The sequence below is a fragment of the Cupressus sempervirens genome, chromosome 7, assembly GCF_028749045.1.
Source record: "Cupressus sempervirens isolate cs-2001-9-10 chromosome 7, ASM2874904v1, whole genome shotgun sequence".
NCBI classification, from domain to species: domain Eukaryota; kingdom Viridiplantae; phylum Streptophyta; class Pinopsida; order Cupressales; family Cupressaceae; genus Cupressus; species Cupressus sempervirens.
In genome coordinates, this window is record NC_143124.1 from 725,622,964 (window position 1) to 725,644,912 (window position 21,949).

General features: G+C 35.2%; 1 protein-coding gene across 1 annotated transcript in view; it reads left to right on the forward strand.

The window, feature by feature from the left end:
- Positions 1-21,949, forward strand: part of EMB2785 (elongation factor family protein) — a 212,989-nt gene that overhangs the window by 101,436 nt on the left and 89,604 nt on the right. Inside the window, exons 9-10 of the mRNA XM_089792717.1 lie at positions 7,952-8,075; positions 8,193-8,256. Of these exons, the coding sequence (XP_089648843.1) occupies positions 7,952-8,075; positions 8,193-8,256 (188 nt within the window). The remainder of the gene's footprint in view (positions 1-7,951; positions 8,076-8,192; positions 8,257-21,949) is intronic.

Sequence of the window (21,949 nt, forward strand, 5' to 3'; positions counted from 1 at the left end):
ATATATGTATAAATACAATTAGGATGTTTGAGAGAGGTTTCAACTTCATAGGAGTTAAAATGCAGATTCTAGATTTGGGGGGTTTTCAAAAAATCCAAGCTCAGCCAAATTTCGGGTTTCAACATGCCTTCAACAGTGTTATCTCGCACAACTTTTCTTGGCTATTTGAGGTCAAATTGAAGCTGGAAGTTGATGATCGTGTCTTTAGTGATGAAAACTTAGCCAAATTTCAGGATTCAACATGCCTTAAACAGTTTTATCTCGCACAACTTGTCTTTACTATTTGAGGTCAAATTGAAATTGGAAGTTGATGATCGTTTCTTCAATGATGAAAACTTGGAGTGGGTTGATCAGGTGGATTGAGAGCCAGAGGCAGTGGCAGTGGTGATGGCTGTGGAGAAGGCTAGAGCACGAGGAGACCCAGTGCAGGACCCTGAGGCGAAGAGTGACCGACCATGATGATGAGGATTATGAGGATGAGTATGAGTATGAGGAGGATGATCATGACGAGCATATCATAGAGGCTCAACTTCACACAGGGAGAAATGATGGCTCTAGAGTTTTCCATGACCTATCTTAGTTGTAGTCGTAGGAGGACATAGGCTACTATGATCGTCACCTTACAATAGCAACCTTACAAATATATCAGTTTAATACTAGTACTGGGGTAGTACTTCAAGATGAGCTTTCGGGACGTGGGGAAAATGGGCCTCATTTTTGAGATGGTGGGCGGCAAGTGGTGGACGCGGTAGGTAAGGGGTATTGTATAATATACATATAGAACTTGAAATGCTAGTTATGAAACAATGTTTCAATAGAACATACTAAATTAAGTACTCAAATATAGCAAAATTGCAACATGAACTAGAACCATGAACATTCAACATAGTAACATATTACATACCCATTAGTAACATTCAAAATTCACAATTCAAATAGAAATTCAAGTACTCATCGAAGTGGCGACATGGTTGCAGAATGGTAGAGGTGGGGGACTTGGGTACTCAAGTACTTGGTGTGGGGACGTCTCGGGGACGGGTACTTCGAGGTTTGGGAGGGGGGTGCAAGTCCCCGTGTTACACTGAAATATATCGATATATCGTTGAAAGATCGTCACCTTTCATGACATAATCCGCATATGAAAGATAGTAACTCTTTTGACATCACAATTCAAATGAATATATACATATATATATACATATATATATACATATATATATATACATATATATATATATATATATATACATATATATATATATATATATATATATATACATATATTTCAATATAACTGAGATTCATTCTTTGAAGATGCAATAACATTTTAATCATTCCAAGTTTAGCTCTAAAATGCTCCACTTTTGGTTTAGATAGAGGTTTACTAAATATATCAACACTTTGCTCATCAGTGCTGATGTATACCAATTTGATGACCTTTATGTCTATCATATCCTTGATGTAGTGATAGGGAATCTCTATGTGCTTTGATTGGTTGTGGGAAATTGGATTTATTGATAGCTTTATTCAACTCTGATTGTCACAATAGATAACTATAGGGTTTAGAGACTTCTCAAATAATCCAACTAATAACTTCCTTAACCATACTGCTTCTCTGGCTCCCATAGAGGCTGCTATATATTCGGCTTCAATGGAACTCTGAACAATTGCTGATTGGTTCCTGCTAAACCAGGATATCATAGTTGATCCAACACTAAAACAACACCTGTAGTACTTTTATTGTCGATGGAACTGCTAGCCTAGTCATAATTTGAATACCATTGTAGTTGAATCTCAATATAATCATATTTTAGACCAAGTCCAATGGTACCACACAAGTATGTCAAGATGTGCTTGGCTGCCATGAGACGAATCTTCATAAGTTCACACATAAATTGACTTAATGCATTCTTTGCATAACAAATATTAGGATGGGTATTGACCAAGTACATTAGAGATCCGATTATCTGTCTGTAGTATGTCAGATTTGTAGGTTTTGATTCAATTGCATCACTTTTAAGCTTATGAAGATTTGTTTCTATTTGTGTGGATAAAGGCTTATAGTCCATCATTCCAAATTTGGTCAATATATCGATAGTGTATTTTTTTTGATTTAGGAAAATGTAGTACTCCTTTTGCCATACTTCTAGACCCAAAAAATAGTGTAGAAGTCCAAGATGTTTCATATCAAACTCAGACGCAAGATCCTATTTGCATTTTACAATAAGGTGATTTTCCCTTGTTATTAGTAAGTTATCAACATATAGAACAAGAATTAGCATATCACCATCTGATATTTTGAAATATATATTAGGATCAACTTCATTTTTTGAGTATCCTAGTTGGATACGATAACTGTGTATCCTTTCGTACCATGCCTTAACGGCTTTTTTAAGGTTGTATAGGGCCTTCTTTTATTTACATAGGTAGGAATTCTTATCATGAGTGGCAAAGCCTTCTAGTTGTTCTAGATATATTTCAAAAATGCAGTCGTGATGTTCATTTGATGAATCTTCCATCCTTTGGATGTTGTAATAGCAATAATTGTTCTAATAGAGGTATATTGAGCCACCGAAGGAAATGTCTCTTCATAATCAATTGCATCCTTTTGAGGAAATCCATTGACACTGAATTTGGCTTTGCATTTTTCAATACTACCATCTGGTGCATGTTTGATTTTGAATAACCATTTAAAGGAGACAATTGATTTGTCCTTAGGTCTAGGTACAATATCCTAGACACCATTTTTTAATATAGATTGATATTCTTCAATCATTGCATCTTTCCAAGCTTGACATGATAAGACGTCTTCAACACTTGATGGTTCAGATTTGATGAGTTCAGATATGAGGGCAACATAGCATGAATGACTTCTAGTTTTCTTACTTTCTCTAAAGATTTCATCAGGTTCTATGTTGTTTTTTTCAATCATCTCTCTTGCTCATAGTGGCCTCTTCTTGCTGTTAGGGATTTCAATATTCCTAGTATTTGATGATAAGGGTTCATGATCTTTTGAACAATGCTCCCTCTGATTCTCAACTATAGGGTTTTCATCTAATTCTATAGTTGATTCCTCGTTTGATTCTTTAATGTTTTTAGAGATGTTATATGCAGTGTCTTCTTCAAATTTAACATGTTTGCTGATTTCAATGGTTCTTTGTCTTAGAATGTAAACTTTGCAACCTTTAGAGGATTCACTATATCCAACAAATATGCCATTCTTCTCAGAGGTTCTAGTTTGGATCACTTTTGTTCAGGGACATGAATATGTACAAGACAACCAAAGATTCTCAAGTGACTTAAATCTGGTTTGTTTGCTGTAAAGGCTTCTTTAGGAGTTATATTTTCTAAGATTGAATGAGAATATCTATTTTGGATGTATACTGCTGTATTTGAGGCTTAAGGCTAGAATGAGATGTGAAGATTTTGATCATGCATCATGGCTTTAGCAGATTCAATGCTAGTTCTGTTTTTACTTTGTGCCACTCCATTTTGTTGCGGATTATAAGGTATTGTATACTCCCTCTTAATCCCAATAGAAGTGCATAATTCTTTAAAGTTATTAGGAATGTATTCACCTCCATTGTTAGATCTTAGAGTCTTGATTTTCTTCTTAGTTTGATTTAACCAAAGCTATAAACTCTTTGAATTTTGATAATGCCTCGTTTGATTCCTTAAGTTGTAAGAAATAAATCCAAGTTTTCCTGGTGAAGTCATCGATAAAAATTACATAATACAAGAAACCTCCTAGAGAAGGTATTGACATAGGACCACACAAGTCCGTGTGAATAAGTTCAAACATAGTTTTTGATTTATGTTTGCTACAAAGGAAAGATCCTTTGGTATTTTTTCCTAGAGCACATCCCTTGCAAGTTCCAACATGATCAGATTTTAGACTAGGTAGACCGGTTACAATCTTTTCTATAGAGGGTAGAGCACAAAAATGAAGGTGACCTATCCTTCTATGTCAAATTTTATTTGAGTTTGAAACTTCATGGTTTACAACTAGGTTTTGAGGGTTGGAAAGTTTATACAAACTTCCAACTCTGAAACCTATGGTGATTGCATTCTTAATATTGGAATTCTTAGGGCAAGATAGAACTTTATCGTCTTGAAAGGTGACCCGATACCCTTAATCTGCTAGGTCTGAAATGGAGACCAAATTCCTCTTGATGCTAGGTACAAATAGTACGTCTCTTAGTTGTTGGGTGACTTGTATTGAACAGGTCTCGATTCCTTTCACTTGGTTGGAAAGTTTATACAAACTTCCAACTTTGAAACCTATGCTGATTGCATTATTAATATTGGAATTCTTAGGGCAAGATAGAACTTTATCTTCTTGAAAGGTGACACGATACCCTTGATTTGCTAGGTCCGAAATGGAGACCAAATTCCTCTTGATGCCAGGTACAAATAGTACGTCTCTTAGTTGCTGGGTGACTTGTATTGAACAGGTCTCGATTCCTTTCACTAGATAGGTGGAGTTATCCCCTATAGTGACTTCTTTAGTAGAGTGACCTTCAAAGGTTTCAAATTGCTCTCTAAATCCAGTTGTGTCGAGATGCTTCACTATCTATTATCCAAGTGTTCTTGTCAGTGTTCAGCGCACTTGATATTGCTAAAAAGAAAAGTGAGTTTTTTTTACCTTGACTTCAGCTAGGGCAGCTTGAATTTTCTTTCTTTCTGGGCAGTATTTGTGAGTGTGACCAAATTTATCACATTTGTAGCATTGAACTTTGGATGTCTCTTTTCTTGTATGTTTGATTCGTCTTTCCTCTTTTTCGTTTGAAATGTCTTTTCTTTCCTTTATTATTTGTGTTAGTTTGAAGAGCTTGTATATCTCCCTCTAGACTTGGACTGATTCCTCTTATAATCAGTCTTGATTCCTCGTGTACAGTCATTCTTAAGTTGGTCAAAATTTGACAATTTAAGTCGAGCACTAATTCCTCAGATAAAGGATTCCCAAGACATAGGTAACCCTTTAAGAGCTATTAGGGATAATTCTTTGTCATCCACCTTATTTCCTATGAAAGTTGATCTTTTACTTCAGCTATTCTCATGAAGTAAGATGTAATAGTCTCTCCTTTATTCATCTTGATGCATAGTAGTTGTTGTTTCAAGGTGAGCAGTCTGCTAGTATTATTGATTTCAAATGTGTTTGAATAGTCATGAACATCTCATAGGCGGTTTTTAGATTTGATATGGATGGAAGTATACAATCTTCAACATAATCTATAATAATGTTCATACCTTTATTATTATGCCTTTTTCAATTGTTTTATCTGTTTCATTTTCAGGCATTGTTCTATTTTCTTCCACGTATCCTCCCAATTCAAGTTCTCGAAGGATGATCATAATTTGAATTTTCCATGACACAAAGTTTGAAGTACCTTCGAGTCTATCCTCAAGCCTTACATGGTTCACCATGGTTGCAACTTAGAATTTTTTAAAATATGTTTGAGATTTGAGTGGAAGACAATTATTGTAACTCTATCAGTTAGGCTCTGATACCATTTAAAGGAATATAGGATCTCTGATAGAGTAATAGGATGAGGATCTAATGATGCATCTGATATGAATGACTGTAAATTTGAATCTGATATTGACTGTGACAGTTTTGGAACTAAATCAAAATAACCAAAATGGACATATGAAACTTCTGATATAATATTACTGCAAGACCTTAATATCTGACTGATGACTGCAGATTTGATATTAGAAGACTTGCTACTGAAGCTACTTGACAGTTGATTGTTGTCTTTCCCAACAGCAGCAAACGTATATAAATAAGGGAGTCAATAGTTATGCTCATTTAGAGACATGACTCTATGTGGCTATTGCCATGTAGGGTCATGTCCCTATTTGGGCATGCCTGTCCATAACAAATAGACTTTTTAATTAAGTGCCGACAGAGTTATATAAAACATCCGATGCCTCTTATTTGGTGCTCGATCACTTTATGTATATTATTGGGTGAAATCTGAATTATAAAGAAGAGACCAATCTGTGCAGTAATAGTAAATCATATTATCTTAATTACCAATTAAATAGGTGTATATATATATGTGTGTGTGTGTGTGTGTGTGTAAATACACACACACACACACAGATATATATATATATATATATATATATATATATATATATATATAAAAGTGTATATGTATATGTAGTTATATATGTAAATACACACACACACACACACACACACACAATGCAAACATTAATGTGTGTGTGTGTGTAAATATGCCATTTGATTTACTATATGCTTCAATTCTGACTAAAGCTACAACTTTAACAAAATTACTATATTTTAGCAATCATCAAACCCTTGTAAAACCTCAAACAAAACTTCAACAACATAAGAGAATCAGAAAACACCAAAAACAAACAAAAAATCGTAGACAAAATTCCCTTATTTGCCAGTCAAAGACAAATTAGAAAATTTGGTTCAGGATTCAGTTGGGTATCTTTCATTACACTTGGCACCAAGATTTGCACCTCTTCACAGCTGACGGTGATCATCCCTTATGCCAAATGTACTAGATAAGCATCTGTCACGATAATTTCAACTCAACTAGTTAGTTAGCTTTCTTCATAGCTCTGAGTTCACTAGTATTCTTTGATAATTTTGCACCTTGCACATAGTTATGTCCATGTGTCTTGTAGGTATGCCTGATATTGCAAACCGGTGCTGTAGGCTGTAATTTGATCATGATTATAAATCAATAAGGACCATGTTGGCGTTCATACATTGCTATTATATTGAGTTCTTTTGTGTGTTTATTTGCTGCACGGTTGGGATGATCCCATTGGATCCTGCTTTGATGCTTGAAATAGGGCATTTGGATTCGAATGTTACTGCTTGAATTTAATTGGTGCTATTTTATGGACAGTATTTTTTCTTAAGGTGCTTAATGTAGGTGAATTGTCTTATTTTTTCATAAGGTGCTTAAAATAGATGAATTGCCTTACAAACTTTGTCATTGGGTCAAAACTAAGGTGTGCAAAATTGGAAAGCTAAATAAGGTAAAAGAATATTTTTTTGTGGCCTTTAAGAGTGACATGTTGCGTGATCTAAACAAGACCTTTATCATTTACCATTTGTCAGATTGCACACATAAGTGCTAGAGAATAGTTAGGAAGAATTAGAATTCTCAATATAATAATATGTTATGAGGCAATTTTAATTTCTTTTCTTTTCTATTTTTTTTATTTGTTCCTTGTTCTCAATAATATCTCTTCTAACAAATGGCCGGAGTTGTTTATAATAGACAAAACAGTTCTTTCAGTGTTAAATCCATAAAGACATCAATATAAAATTATTATGTGTAATAAAGTAGGGGAGAACCTGCTTGTCTTTTATGATGAGGTGCGTTTTGATAAATAAATTGTTGTCAACTTGGCGATCACAAATCTCACTATTGGGATCAATGCATTCCATATTACGATGGTAATTGTTTTATCATTAATTAATAATTTGTCTTCACAATCAATTGCACTTGAGGATCTTATTTTATTGATGAATTGCATAGTTCCTTGCTCTAAGTCATTCCTTTTCTGAGAATATGTGTTTGCAGTTCTTCAAATAGGAATTTTTTGACCATTTTAAATTGTATAAAATTATTGTAATAGTCCCTAGGAAGTTTTACATTCTTTCATAAGATCTCTAATGAAAATGAACACGAAAAAGCTTATGAAATTTTGAAGAGATTATAATTCCCTTTCCTCCTAATTGATGTACAAGACATACAATTTCTGTATATTTGATAAGAGAATGTTTGATTTATATATATTTTTTCCTTTTCCCTAAAGATCTTGAACAGAATCTTATAACAAAATATTGGTAGTCTTCTCACTGTAAGGTCTTGATTACCATATAATTTATGTCCTTATGGGTACCATATGGAATTGATCAACTGATTGGTTGCCCTTATGACTTATTTTGAAGCTAACTAGTGCCAGAATTGGAGAGAGATTGAAAGCTGAAGCAGAGTGCAACCTTGCTATAAATGTTCTGGCAGTTCCAGGCACAGACTCCTTCGAAGTTCAGGGTAGGGGAGAAATGCAACTCGGTATGTTCTAATCATGTTTGTGTCTCTGGATTTCTGTTGGTTTTTCCTTAAGTTTTGTGATTTAAAATTTGAGAATATCTTACTAGTTTATTGACTTTAACTGATGATACGTTCCAGGTATACTTATTGAAAATATGCGTCGTGAAGGTTTTGAACTCTCCGTGTCTCCTCCAAAAGTGATGTGAGTGGTTTAATGTTCTTCATCTTCAATCTGAATGATGACTAGGTTTTCTGAATCTTGATGTACATTCCCCTATTTCCCACTCCATTTTCCCTTCAATTTACCTGCAGACTTCATAAAAGTAAGTCGTGGTTTCGTCAGTTTGATGATGTTCAGTGGAGATATATCATTATCTTTTGCTTGACACATCAGATCGATTATGGCCCTACAATAACTTTGAATTTTTATGTTCAATTCTGTCAAATGAAATTGTGATTTGGCCTATCTTTGAGACACACCATTTGGCCTCCTGCTGCCTATGTTTGACACTATAAAATTGATTATAATTTTGATTTGAGTCCAAGTGGAGAAATACATATTTCTTATCTTTTTTTCATTGAGGAGATTTCATCTCTAAGAAACTGATTAATACTATGTTGTGGTAATCTTATATGTGAATTGGTGAGTATGTACTTATAGCTTCAAATTTCATTAGCATTTTTAATGATTTACATGTTAAACTTGGTTCGGCTTATGCATTAGGTAAAACTGTGTATCCTCAAAATATCAATATATGATTTGACAACATATTTCTGTTTCTTTGACTGAAGAATGGATAGAGCCCAGTTGGGAAGATGTGCTAGACCCAACTTGGAACTCTTCCTTTAGTGTATAGAAATTGCCTGTAATATTATATATAATAGGTTTTCCCCTGTTTGGGTTAATAGATGAGAGAAACGGTAGGGAATAATTAAGAACCAATAAATGTGGTCAAATTGAATCTTAATGGTGCATCCAAAAGGAATCCAGGCCTAGCTGGAGCTGATTATCCCTTAAAAAAACAATAAAAGTGGCTTTGTGCTAGGTGGTGTGAAGTATCTAGGTGTGGAAACTGATAATATGGTATGAAAAGTATTATCTGAAGGAATAAAAGTAGTTATAGGGCAGGGTTCAGTGACGTGGGGATTTAAGGTGATTAGCAGATAATGATAATGTGGTTAACAATGGAAATTGCTTAAATTGGTTGATAAGAAGTGATCTTAGCAGAAATGCTGTTCAGAATGCTAAAGTCAATTGTACTATGGCAGTGCATTGCTGTAGGTCTCAAAATATAGCGACGGCATTCTTGGCTAATCAAGGAGTCCATCAATTGGGCTTTACATTGCTTGAAAATTGGGAGATTAAAGATTTGGCCTCCTGATTGCTGAGAACTGGTTGCTGTAATTGCCATCTGTGGTGACGTCTTATTATGTATGCAGCATAAGTGTTGCTAGGCTGCCATTATATTGATGTAATTGGTTGCACACCTTATAGGATGATACTATACGGACATGTTTTATGAGACATGTGGAGATGTGGAAGAACTTGTGGCTTTATTCTGGTTTGTGGGGATGCAGTTTTTGAATGGTGAGTTTCTTTCTGTAAGTTTTCTGTTGTTTGATATTATCTGTGATAATGTTGTCAGAGGAATCATCTAGAGACTTGTCAAGGCTTGTTACAACTATAAGGGCTTTTAATCATGGGAGGAGGCAATTGTAGCTCGGTAAAGTACTAAACACTTTATTAGGGATGGATGGTTTAGCAAATGATGTTTTGTAATGCTTGAGGGCAATGCTTTTGTTGTATTTGAAGTGATAGTTGAAGTTTGCTATAGTGAGTTATAAGGTATAATGTCCTGGAAACTACCCTAGCCGTACCAACACCTCTCCAAGCATTGTATTGGTCAACGGGAGTTCTTGCTGTACAGATCCTTTCTCAACACATCATACAAAATCTCCTTTGGCCTCACACTATTTTGTGCAACTCTCTGAATCAGATCTACGAGTCATAGTGGTGAGAACGAGTTGCCCTACTATTCAAAGGGGCCAAACCATAGTTACACCACCCTGGGGGACGGGGGGACGGCGAAACGAGGGGACAAGTTTCCGGGACGGGGGGACAGAGGGGCCTTAATTTGGGGACGGCGGGGGGACGGTGGGGGGACGGCGGCAGGGGACAAGAGCGGTGTATATATCTATGCATATGGTATTTAAAAATGTTAGTTATGAAAATATGTATTGCAATATAGGATGTAAAGATGTAAAAGAGTGAATACTTGAAACATTGCATTGAATTGGAACATCGAACATTAAACATAAATAGTCGAATTTGCAAATAGTGAATAGCAGGATGTCCCCCATCCTCGGTGGAGGTGGTGGAATCTAGTGGCACCGCTGGGGACGGGGAGACGGAGTCCCCAAGTCTCCGGTGCGTTGAAGTCTCCGAGACGTCGGGCAAAAAGGGGGGGGACGCGTCCCCGTGTTACTATGGGCCAAACACATATCCAGCAATGACAATAGGTCTAATAGTAGGATTGACAGCAAGACCAACAACCTTTAGGAGTAGACCCTACCGGATCAGACCTTCCAGGAATCGAAGCTGCAGTACCACTCTAATCCATGAGCTAGAATCACTACTAGTCAATGCCTTCTTACCCAACACGTACTATGGGTCCAATCAGTCAAGCTTGTATACTAGATGTATGGTGTCTGACCACCAATGTAGCCGTACGGTGGAAATAGGATGTCTGTATGGGAGTGAACATGACTTACGACCACCCCCTTGTGTATTCGGTACGGACTTAAGGTCGTATAATCTCAGTTGCCCTCCTTTCGTGTAGTTGGAACAGTGTTCGGAATTGTATTTAATAATGATATTAGATTGCAATTCTTTTGGACAAGGAGCAAATGCCAAGTTGGGAGGATCTTTCACCTTCGAAATTGCAGAACGCTAAACTCTAATTGGAATTTCGCACATACAAAGAAAATACCAAATTGGCATACCTACAATTATAACTATCCTGAGCTTATATATGGCTTCGGGTAATGTCTCGAAGGATATCAAAAAATGCTAACATAAAAAATATGCTACCAACAATAGAAAAAGGGGGCTCGAAGGATAGTAAAACTAAGATTGGGGCCATCAAACCTAAAGTATTAATTTAATTTATTTAATAATATATATGACATTGTAGTCCTTCCACCCGAAGATTGCTTGCCCTCAAGCAATTGTGAACTCGATCTTGAGAATCCTGCCAAGGATGGGTCATGAATCTCGCCTGTGATTGTCTTCTTTAGTCTTGAGTTGGGTACCAAAAAGATTTTATCATTGTAGTAAATAACATCATCAACCACCTTGTACTTGTCATCCTTTATGTGACAATCCATTAACTGGCATGGAATGGTGTTCTTGGAGCACTTAACCATTAAATGAGCCTTCCAATCATTCAAAGTCTGAAAAAATGGGCCCAAGTTAGGTATCTTGAGTACAACATTGGCTGCCCTCTTCTTCGCATCTTCAGTGTTGGAAGTTATATGCTTGAATGATATCTTGTCCGATAATTGCAACTATCTTCTTTAGGGAAAACTGTAAGAAACCCCCTCCAGGGAAAATGTGTAAGATCCTAGTGAATCCAACATTATTTTTCGGGGGAAAATCTAATATTTTTGGCAATTTTCTTTTATTTTAAAAGGAAAAAATATTAGTTTGTACTGATGATTGTTTTAAAAAATAATGGGGATTCCTCAACCCGGTTTATCCAATTGCTATAAGAATGTCATCCAAATCATGACCTCTTTTGATTTGTTCTCTCCCTTTCTTGTGCAAAGTCAGTGGTTGTATTGCAGAAGGACAAGATCATTGAGATGTTTTGGAGATAATTTATTTGCCTTATTTGTTTGGATGCCCTTAGGCAAACACCAATTGGGCTTATAATTGGATGCACCAAAAGTTTGACACGAAATCCAAAGGGCTCTTTGAAGATTTGGGTATTCACACCCCAATCTATCCACCAAATACCTACACAACAAAATGTGAGGGTTATTTATCAAACCATGTTTTATCAAATTATTAATAGTTGTAAATTAGAAATTTGTGGGTTGTAAAAAGCTTGCAATTTAAAGACTCCAATTTCTTTGCCCAGTGATTGAGTGGTTCTCCCTTAGATGGCTAGTTTTGAAGGAAAGAGCTTGACCCCATCAGTCCTGTAGTGCAATTCTTCAATAATAAGGTCTTCTATGTCAACCTTGGCTGCCATGATTTGAATGGAGGTCATCGGCCTCTCCATAACCTTTGCATAAAGATCTAATAAGTTATTTGAATAGAGAAAATTGGGTTGACGACATACTTGCTACATGGATGGGTTGGTTAAGTTAATTGTTCCATCTCCAGTTAATGATCTCTAAACTGGGATTGAATTTTTGGTTTCCCCACTTTGTAATAGTTTTAGACAGACTCTTTAGCCCTATCCATGACCTCATAAATGTTTTCATTTACATTTTGGTCTCAATCTACCAAATGGAGAACTATAACCAAAGGCTCTAACATCTAAAATTTACAAATACAAAAAGATCACCAACTTATAATGAAAGAATGAATTTGAAAAAGAAAATATTCAATTTGAGTTAAAAATTTAAGAATTGAAGTTATGAGGTTTCTTTCATTATCTTTGTAGCAGTTTGTGCAAAAAGATTATGAAAGACGGTCCTTGAAATCCTCTCACTTTCAAGCTTCTTTGAATACAAACAATGCTTGACTCTTAAACATCTATTTCAAGGAAGTTAACAAACCAATAATGCTTTGCAACATTAGGAAAATCATTGCAAACTTTGTGACACTAATCATACTAGATGTTTCCCTTTGGTGTGATACCTCGTCAAGCTAGTAAAGATTGACTACAAATAATTTTTGGTATGTTTCTTGCATCATCTACTAGTAGTCTTATCATCCACTTAGATTTATCTATGTCATCCAAAACAAGGTCAAGGCGATGTGTTGTTTATGAGGTCCAAAGGAGTGATTGGTGCCTCTCTTCAATCAATCCCTCAACTACCACAAATGCTGCGACTTTGTTGGTTATGATTTGAGCTGCATTATTTATTCTCACATCCAAGATAACTTCGTCCAACACTAGACCCAATGTTTCTACATTTGCTTTGTCACTATTTGAAGCTACCAAAAGGTTGATAATGGTGTGGTTCTTTCCCTTTGTCCACCCATATGAAGAATACTGCAGTCATGTCTTCATCATTGCTTCTTCTTGTTCTTCTACTACTAGCTTTACCTCTTCAATTGCATTGTGATTGTCCTTCTACATAAGTCTTTCCAAGAGGGTTCCTTGTAGCATTTTTTGCTATTTCCAATTTAGTTACTGAGTTCTCCTAATAAGGATTGCTTACAAAGTTGAAGTGAAGGTTGTTGAAGTACCAAAAATTGACACATGCCTTATCTCCTTGTTTTACCTTTTACCTTCTGATGATTTTGTGCTACACATTTCTTTTTTGGTACAAAAGGCTATGTGGTGTGTGTAGGCACTTTACTTGAAGTAGATGCAATGAAATATGTAAATGTGCTTTGTAGGCATGGACCACATAGGGAGCCCACTATACTTTCAAATGTCACATCGTCATCTGTTTTTGTTTGCATTTGATGACCATGACCACTAGCTATGGATGCTACTAGGGCTGCTCCTGTCTTCTTCCTTTGTACCTTTTTCTGTTTTGTCAATGTAAGTTGTGCATTCATATTTTGTTGGTATGGGGCTTGGTATCATAATGAGTAATGCTAGTAAGATGGCATTTTAGGCAATTTATGCCTCTACGATACAAGCTCTGACATAATGTGTAAACAATTGTGCTAGGAGTCAATGCCCATGGAGTACTTTAATGTTAGGTTAATAACTCTTAGGGACGAGTGCTTGTAACTGACATCAATTGGGTTGAAACTAAACCTAAACTTGATCTAGAGGTTTCTAATATGCCAGCATATCTAACCTTCAAGTACAAAGAAAAACATTTTAATTTTTAAACATAAAAGATTAGCCTAAATTGAATGTAAATCACTATAAATCAGCACAATTTCAATATAACCCATTTTATTCCCAATAAAAGGTTAAAATAAAAAAAATGATTTGTGTCTACTAAAATACAATGAATATATTAAAAGGATCAAGGTGAATAAGTTTTATGAAACTGTGAATTTATCGTAACCTACATGGCTAAAGCAATTTAAATTACTTTTAATGCTTGCCAAAATAGCTTTTGTTAAACTAATTTGTCCTTGAATTTCTTCAAATTTATTCTTTAAACTTGCTTTCTTGCAATCAGCTCAAATTTGCACTTAAAATCTTGTGTGAGGGAGCATCGTAGGTGTTAATGCATTTATTGGGCTAAACCATGATTTTTTTGACTATTTTTTACTATTCACGTTTTTAACATGTTTGGTGAGTTTTCTTGATGGACTCATTGAGTTTTTGGCTAGTACTTGCCAAAAACTCGGTGAGTTGAAGTAGCGTTTTTTCCATGTGTGCTCACATTCTAGCAACTATGTAAAAAATATATTGTATATTGTAATTCCCCCCTTTTGGGATCTCCCCAGGTCTTTCCCACAATCACAAATTCCATTGAAGTAAGAAGATAGTTAGATATGCAACTTTACCAATTAAAATGCCTTGTAATAAGATAAATCCTGATTTAGATTCTGTAACCATATTAAGCAATATTGGATCTGTCTATATGTATATTACATAACTCGTAAATCTCAACTATTTCTAGTAGGCTTAGTAATCATACATACGAGAACAAATGGTAGAATCATGATAATTCATTAGATAAGCTAGGTCATGTCTATATACATTTTCAATGTTCAATCATAATAGGTTTTGGATGAGGGAACATGATAGGTTGGCCTGAAACAACCCTCACATTAAGTCCAAGAGCATAAGCTTCCCCTTGAGTGGTAGGCTAATTAGGTATGTTCCCCCGACTTTCTGGAAGGGGGATGGCAGGGGATAGCAAGATGGGTTTCCGGGACAACAATTTTTTGCTGATTTTGGGGATTGGGGGGGGGGGCGGGGGTGGGGGGCAGCAAATGGGGCTGGCTATAATACAATAGGGAAAATTAAAATATATAGCGATTCAAAATATTTATATGAGAACATGAATAAAGCATTCTCTTATTGTAAAGTTTATAGGATCCCTGATAGAGAAGTATGCAAGATTCAGAAATATTTTGATGTATTCAAATATGCTTGAATACTGTAATGTATTTTTCAATATATAGCAGAGAGCTATATCTTAACATATATATTTGTTACAGAAATGACCTTGACTTATCGCATTGACTCTTACTAAATCTGATACAATTGTTTATACTCTTGATCTGCTTTAAATGCTAATATGTACTGACTTGTGCGATGGCAGATATGATTTATATTGCAGATAACACTTTAGGATTGCCATGGTAATTGATCCTGTTTCTCATCAGCATTGAGAAATATATATGACAGGCAATAGTCATGTCACGTAGAGACATGACTCTTCGTGGCTATTGCCACGTAGGGTCATGTCTATACGTGGCATAACCATTGGTTTTATTATCCACTTGAATGACTACTAACTGAGGCATTGGTTAAGATAATAATGCCTGATCAATACAGAATTTAATTTCTATTTGCATATGGCGAGATGTTCCACTGTCTATTATGCATGTATTTTTGTTTGAGTTGAGTTCACTTGAGAGGGCTTAACTTCTGCTAGGGCTGCTTGAATTCTCTTTCGTTCTAGACATACTTTATGAGTGTGACCAAATTTGTCACATTTGAAGCATTGTACTTTGGACCAATCTCTTTTCTTGTATGTTTTGTTGAATTCCTTGTTGTTTTGTTGAATTGCCTTTCCTCTTTTTCATTTAAATTGACCTTTCTTTCCCTTATTGTAGGTATTGGTTTGAAGAGCTTGAATTTCTCCCTCTTGATTTGGGCTGATTCCTCTTGTAATTAATCTTGACTCTTCTTGAGTGCAGTCATTTTTTAGTTGCTCAAAATTTGGTAGTTCAGTTCGAGAGCTTAGTCCACGAATAAAAGATTCCCAAGATAATGGTAATCCTTTTAGGGCTATAATACATAGTTCTTTATCATCAAGCTGATCTTTTGACTCTGCGATTCTTAAAAAATAAGATGCAACAGTCTCTCCATTGTTCATTTTGATGAAAAGTAGTAGGTGTTTTAATGTGAGCAGTCTATTGGTATTAGTAATCTTGAATGTATTTTTGATGGTAGAGAACATCTCATAGGCAGTTTTGAGACTTGATATTGAAGGAAGTATATGATCTTTAACAGAGTCTATGATGATTTTCATGGCTTTATTATTATGTCTTTTCCAGATTGTTTTGTCTGGATCATTCTCAGGCATAGACTTATTTTCTTCTATGTATCCTTCTAATTCCATTTTTCGAAGTATAATCATTACTTGTATCTTCCATGATGCAAAGTTGGAGGCCCCTTCAAGTCTGTCTTCTAATCTTACATGATTCACCATCATTTCGGATAAAAGATATATTTATAGATTTAAATCTGAATAAGGCTAACTGTGATGCTCTATTAGTTAGGCTCTGATACTATGTGAAGTTTATAGGATCCCTGATAGAGAAGTATGCAAGATTCATAAATATTTTGATGTATTCAAATATGCCTGTATACTGTAATGTATTAATAATATAGAGCAGAGAGCTATATCTTAATATATATATATTTGTTACAGCAATGACCTCGACTGATCACGTGGACTCTTAATAAATCTGATACAATTGTTTATACTTCCGATCTGCTCGAAATGCTAATATGTACTGACTTGTGCGATGGCAGATATGATTTATATTGCAGATAATACTTTGTGATTGCCGTGGTAATTGATCCCGTTTCTCATCGGCATTGAGAAATATATATAACAGGCGACAATCATGTCACGTAGAGACACGACTCTACATGGCTATTGCCACGTAGGGTCATGCCCCTACTTGGCATGACCATCGGTTTTATTAGCCACTTGAATGACTACTAAATGAGGGATCAGTTAAGATAATAATGCACCATCAATACTGAATTTTATTTCTCTCTCTCTCTCTATATATATATACGAGTCTTTGGCAATATATAGAAGGTTATGTATATATATATATATATATATACATATATCCCTATACAATTTAGTATATATAAATTACATATACAGTAAAAGCTGAGGATGACTTACTTCGACTGATGCTATAATCTTTAACACATACATAATAGAACCCTAAAATATAAGAATCAGCAGAATTCATATGCCAAATGTGTTACTTTAGAGTCACCTAGGTGTCCCCAAGTCTCCGAGTGTTTCCAAGATGGGGACGACTGAAAATATATCGAGGATGGTGTTCCCGTGTAACACTGCTAATTAGACATTTAGCAGGGGGTGGTCTACCTAGTTGGGCGCTTATATTTGTCTTTGTTTATGTCTCCCTATTCATTGTTTTATGAGTATGATTTCTACAAGAAGTAACAATCATAGAGTTTGAAAAGGAAATCACATTAGGGTGCCTAGAAATGCTTCCATCTAAACTCGAGTGGACACCCACCCTCTTGGACCCAAGTGGCAAGGACATTGGGCATCCATTATGGGGTGGTCTACTTAGATGGTGATCTCATATGTACTCCCCTTTCTTCGATTTCCTTCTCTTTTCCACATGATTGCTTGCTAGGCTATAGATAGCTTAATGATTTAGAGTATGAACTTCACATTATCACACAACAATTATTGATTTTGTTATTAAGTCCACACGGGTAGTAGAGTTGGCTTGTGCTATGGGTTTGTTACTCATTGGTTCCCGGTCCGACTCTAAGGCCGAGGCTTAATTGATGTGAGTGGTTTGTTTGCTATTGTATGCATCCATCAAAGACTAGTCTCACCTCAACTCACACCCTCTTGAAGCCAAAATTGGAGAAATGTAAGGGCAAGGTAAGAAAAGTTGGATGTTGGGCTAAGATGCGAGATGTTAACTATTTTTAAAATTTATTTTGCCATTTCATACCCTATACTTATACAATATAACTTTATTGTTAGTTATGTATTTTATTAAGTTAACAAAGAAAAATATTGATTTTACTATTTCATACGCTATATTTATCGAATATAATATTATTGCTAGTTATGTATTTTCAGTCCGCTGTAGTAATTTGGATAGATTCAATTTGATGTTTCCCTCTTTGAATTCTGAATGTCAGTCTTTTAGATGAGTGCTATTGCTCAAGGATTTGATCTGTATTTGATTACGAAAGATTCTCTTGTGTATCATTGGAGGGTTGTGTCTTTTGTGGTGGTTATCCTCTCTTCAAGAGAGGCATCTTTTCTAAACCACATTGCTCCCCTTCCAACACTTAAACACTACCTTGTGTATCAATTATTAATTAAGTCGCTGTCTTCTATTCATTTGTAGTAATTAATACATTACTTCTATGGATTTCTGTTTATTGAGCGATCTCTTTTTTTAATTATTAATTCTTGGATCACTAGGCAAGGTTAATTTATAAGGAGATATTTTCCACAGCAAGCCAAATTGTGATATTGTTATCAAGATTCAATTGTGTAGTTTTAGAGTCAAACTCACTAGGCCATGTTTGATAAGTAGTGGTTCACAAGAACCCATCTCATGAGAATGAATGGAATACTAAACACTTATTGCATCTTCTTGATGCTCACAGGGGTGAAGCATTGGGATCCATGCTAATGAGTAATGGTTCACAAGAACCCATCACCCATGAAAATGAATGGAACATCTAGTACTGATTGCCCCTTCAGCTCATCATTTGATAAGAGATATTTTCCTCCACAAGTCAAATTGTGGTATTGATATTAGGATTTGACTCTATAGTTTTTGAGTCAAACTCATTGACCCATGTTTCTTGAATAGTGGTTCACGAGAATCCATATCTCATGAGAATGAATGAAATGATTAACACTTATTGCATCTAGGTGATACACATAGGGTGAGGCTTTGGGTCTCCCTGGAGGTCATCCATCTTAGTATTGCTTCAACTCAAGCACCCTTAACCATGCTATTTCCTTCAAGGCCACTCATTGCATTTAGATGATACGGGGGTGAAGCTTTATGCCTCCGTTTAGGTCATCCATCCTAGCATTATCCTACTCAAGTCACGATTAGATCTGATCTTCACCATAGGTCATACATCCTAGTATTACTCTAACTCAAGCATGCTTAACCCCTATGAATATCACCCAGAGGTAATGAGTGCTAAGTGCTCCTTTCATTGTCATGAAAGATGGGTTCTTGTGAACATGAATTTGCCCCTTTGAAGAGTTTTCTTTGCAAAATGATTCATGTAAACTAGAAACTTCACGTTGAAAGCTTGAAATATCTTTGAATTGGGTTGGCTGAAAACTTGTACAAATGTTCTGCACAAATTATCTAAAATATTCTCTTTGTATCTCAAGGATCCAAAACATTGTTTATATTTTATGAAGGCATTTTTTCAAATAGGAATATTGATGTCCCCACTTTAATGAGTTTTCCTTTTTCTTGGTTTGGATGCTTTTTCTCTTTTGCAAATTTTGGTCAAAACCCTAATGATGCCTTCCAAGGACATTTTTCAACAGTTCTCATTTTCTGAACTTTTTAGGACAACCCTTATGTAGCTATCTTTTGGACTTTTATGCCACTTTTTCCATTTTAGCAAGTTTCCGGCCTACAAGCATACATGGGAGTATCAAATGGTCACTTTTTAACTTAAAACCATAGTTGCCGGAAACTCCTTTGTCCCTCCTTGGGCACATGTATCTCCATATCCAATACTCCCTGGATACACGTTGAATATTGAACCCATGTCAGCCTAAAAAAAGTTTATTTCCAACCGCACCATATACTACATAATTTGATGTATTTTAATATTAGGCATAAATCTTCCCAAATTTAATGTAAAAAAAATTATAATACAATTGTTTTAAAAAATGATATAAACAAAACCTGCACCAAATGAAAAAGACAACTAAAATGTTGTTCTATTCAGCAACTTGTTTTGTTGGGTTATCTTCTAATGCAACTCTACTATTTTTGCATATTGGAAAGTGTAAAAATAAGTTATAAATATTTATGTAGCATTTGTATGTCAATATTATTTCAGAACTAATGAAAAAATCCTCTAATAACCTTAGAAAATTTTGTTAAATATGTGTGTGATATTTATTAATGTCGTATCCAACCGTATCCATATTAGGGATCTTAAAAAATGGTTGTATCCATACCCAAGACCATATCTATATTTTTATCCGTATCCGTATCCATACAACTTTTCTTAAAACACTTTATTGTCCAAAAATGTACATGGGAATCTCAAATAGCCACTTATAATTTTAAATAATTTTTTGGCTGAAAACCCTTGACACCCTCCAAAGACTTATTTTGGACAGTTTTTTTGTCTCTTTCAGATTTTGGCCTAAATGGATTAGGGCGCACTCAGGACTCAATATCCTATCTTTATCCCTTAGACAATTTTGGCTTCATGTTCCATGTCCAAGTTCTGACCTTTACCTCTTTTATTGTGTTGGAAAGCTCTTTATGTTGACGTTGCAAAGACAATGGCTAGAGCTCAAAAATAAGACATTCAAAGCCATGATAAGAGAGGATTTACCAGTGACTCACTAAGCAAGGGATGAATTACATTGGGCTCATAAATTGACACTAAATGTAATATGTTACATGGGTACAACAAATATGATTTCTCTTGGTTATTGTTGTGTATAGATTAGTCTATGTGGTTAAGGTCCTAGTATTCTTAGATGCTTTGTTGTTTGAATGAGCCGGTCTAAGCAAGAATAACCATTAGTTTGCTGATCTTAGTAATTCAGATTTGAAAGATAGAGCTCCGAGTGTTTGTAATATTGACCAAGGTAATATATATGATTCTTTACCTTTGTCAAAAATCCGACTAGATTATATTGATGATCAAAATTTGGGTATTGTTGTATGTTCTTTAACTTGTCTTGTTGCTTTTATAATGTGTTCTCAACGTTTAACCGAGTAGCTCTGATACCTTATGTGACATGCTAAACCTAACTACCAAATATGATAACAAGTAGCGAACAATTTATAAGAAATAAAACTTTTCACTTAGCTAACATTAATTGAAAGTAACTACCTTACTTTTCATATAAACATGATAATTGTCAAAGATCATTTAACCAACTTCAGAGCAAACGATAATATAACTTATATAGTAACTTAATAAATGAATTAACTAACAATAGATGATATCAAGGAACTTGAAAAATTGGAAGTGTCTATTCTTGTTCCTTTTTTCACAATTGATTCCTGATTGTCATTTAGGAGAGGGAGAGCATCATCAAAGGTTTTATCTTCCAACCATTGACCTTTTGATCTCTTACACATTCTTTTTAGAAGTGGCCCGACCCTATATGACAAGTTGAAAAACAAGATCAAACCTTTATTGACGTTTGAGCCTTTGTGTTTAAAACCCACAACCATCTTAGTTAGTCACACGCTATAAATTTCCATGCCTATAAGGTGACCTTCCTAACTAGACATAGACTTAATAATGAGTGCTAAGTGTTCCATAAGTTCTCATGAGAGAGGGGTTTGTGTGAACAATAATTACTCATGAAACATGGGTCAATGAGTTTGAGTAAAAAAACTACACAACTGAATCTTGATAGCAATATCACCATTTGATTTGTGGAAAGTATCTCGTACTTATAATTGATGAGCTTAAGGGGCTTTATAATGAAAATTTCATAAGGCACAACACATGCTAAAGGTTTCCAAATGGGATTGCAAGCATAGAGGGTTTAATCATGGAGGAAACTCCATAGTTAAGTGCGCTCGAGTT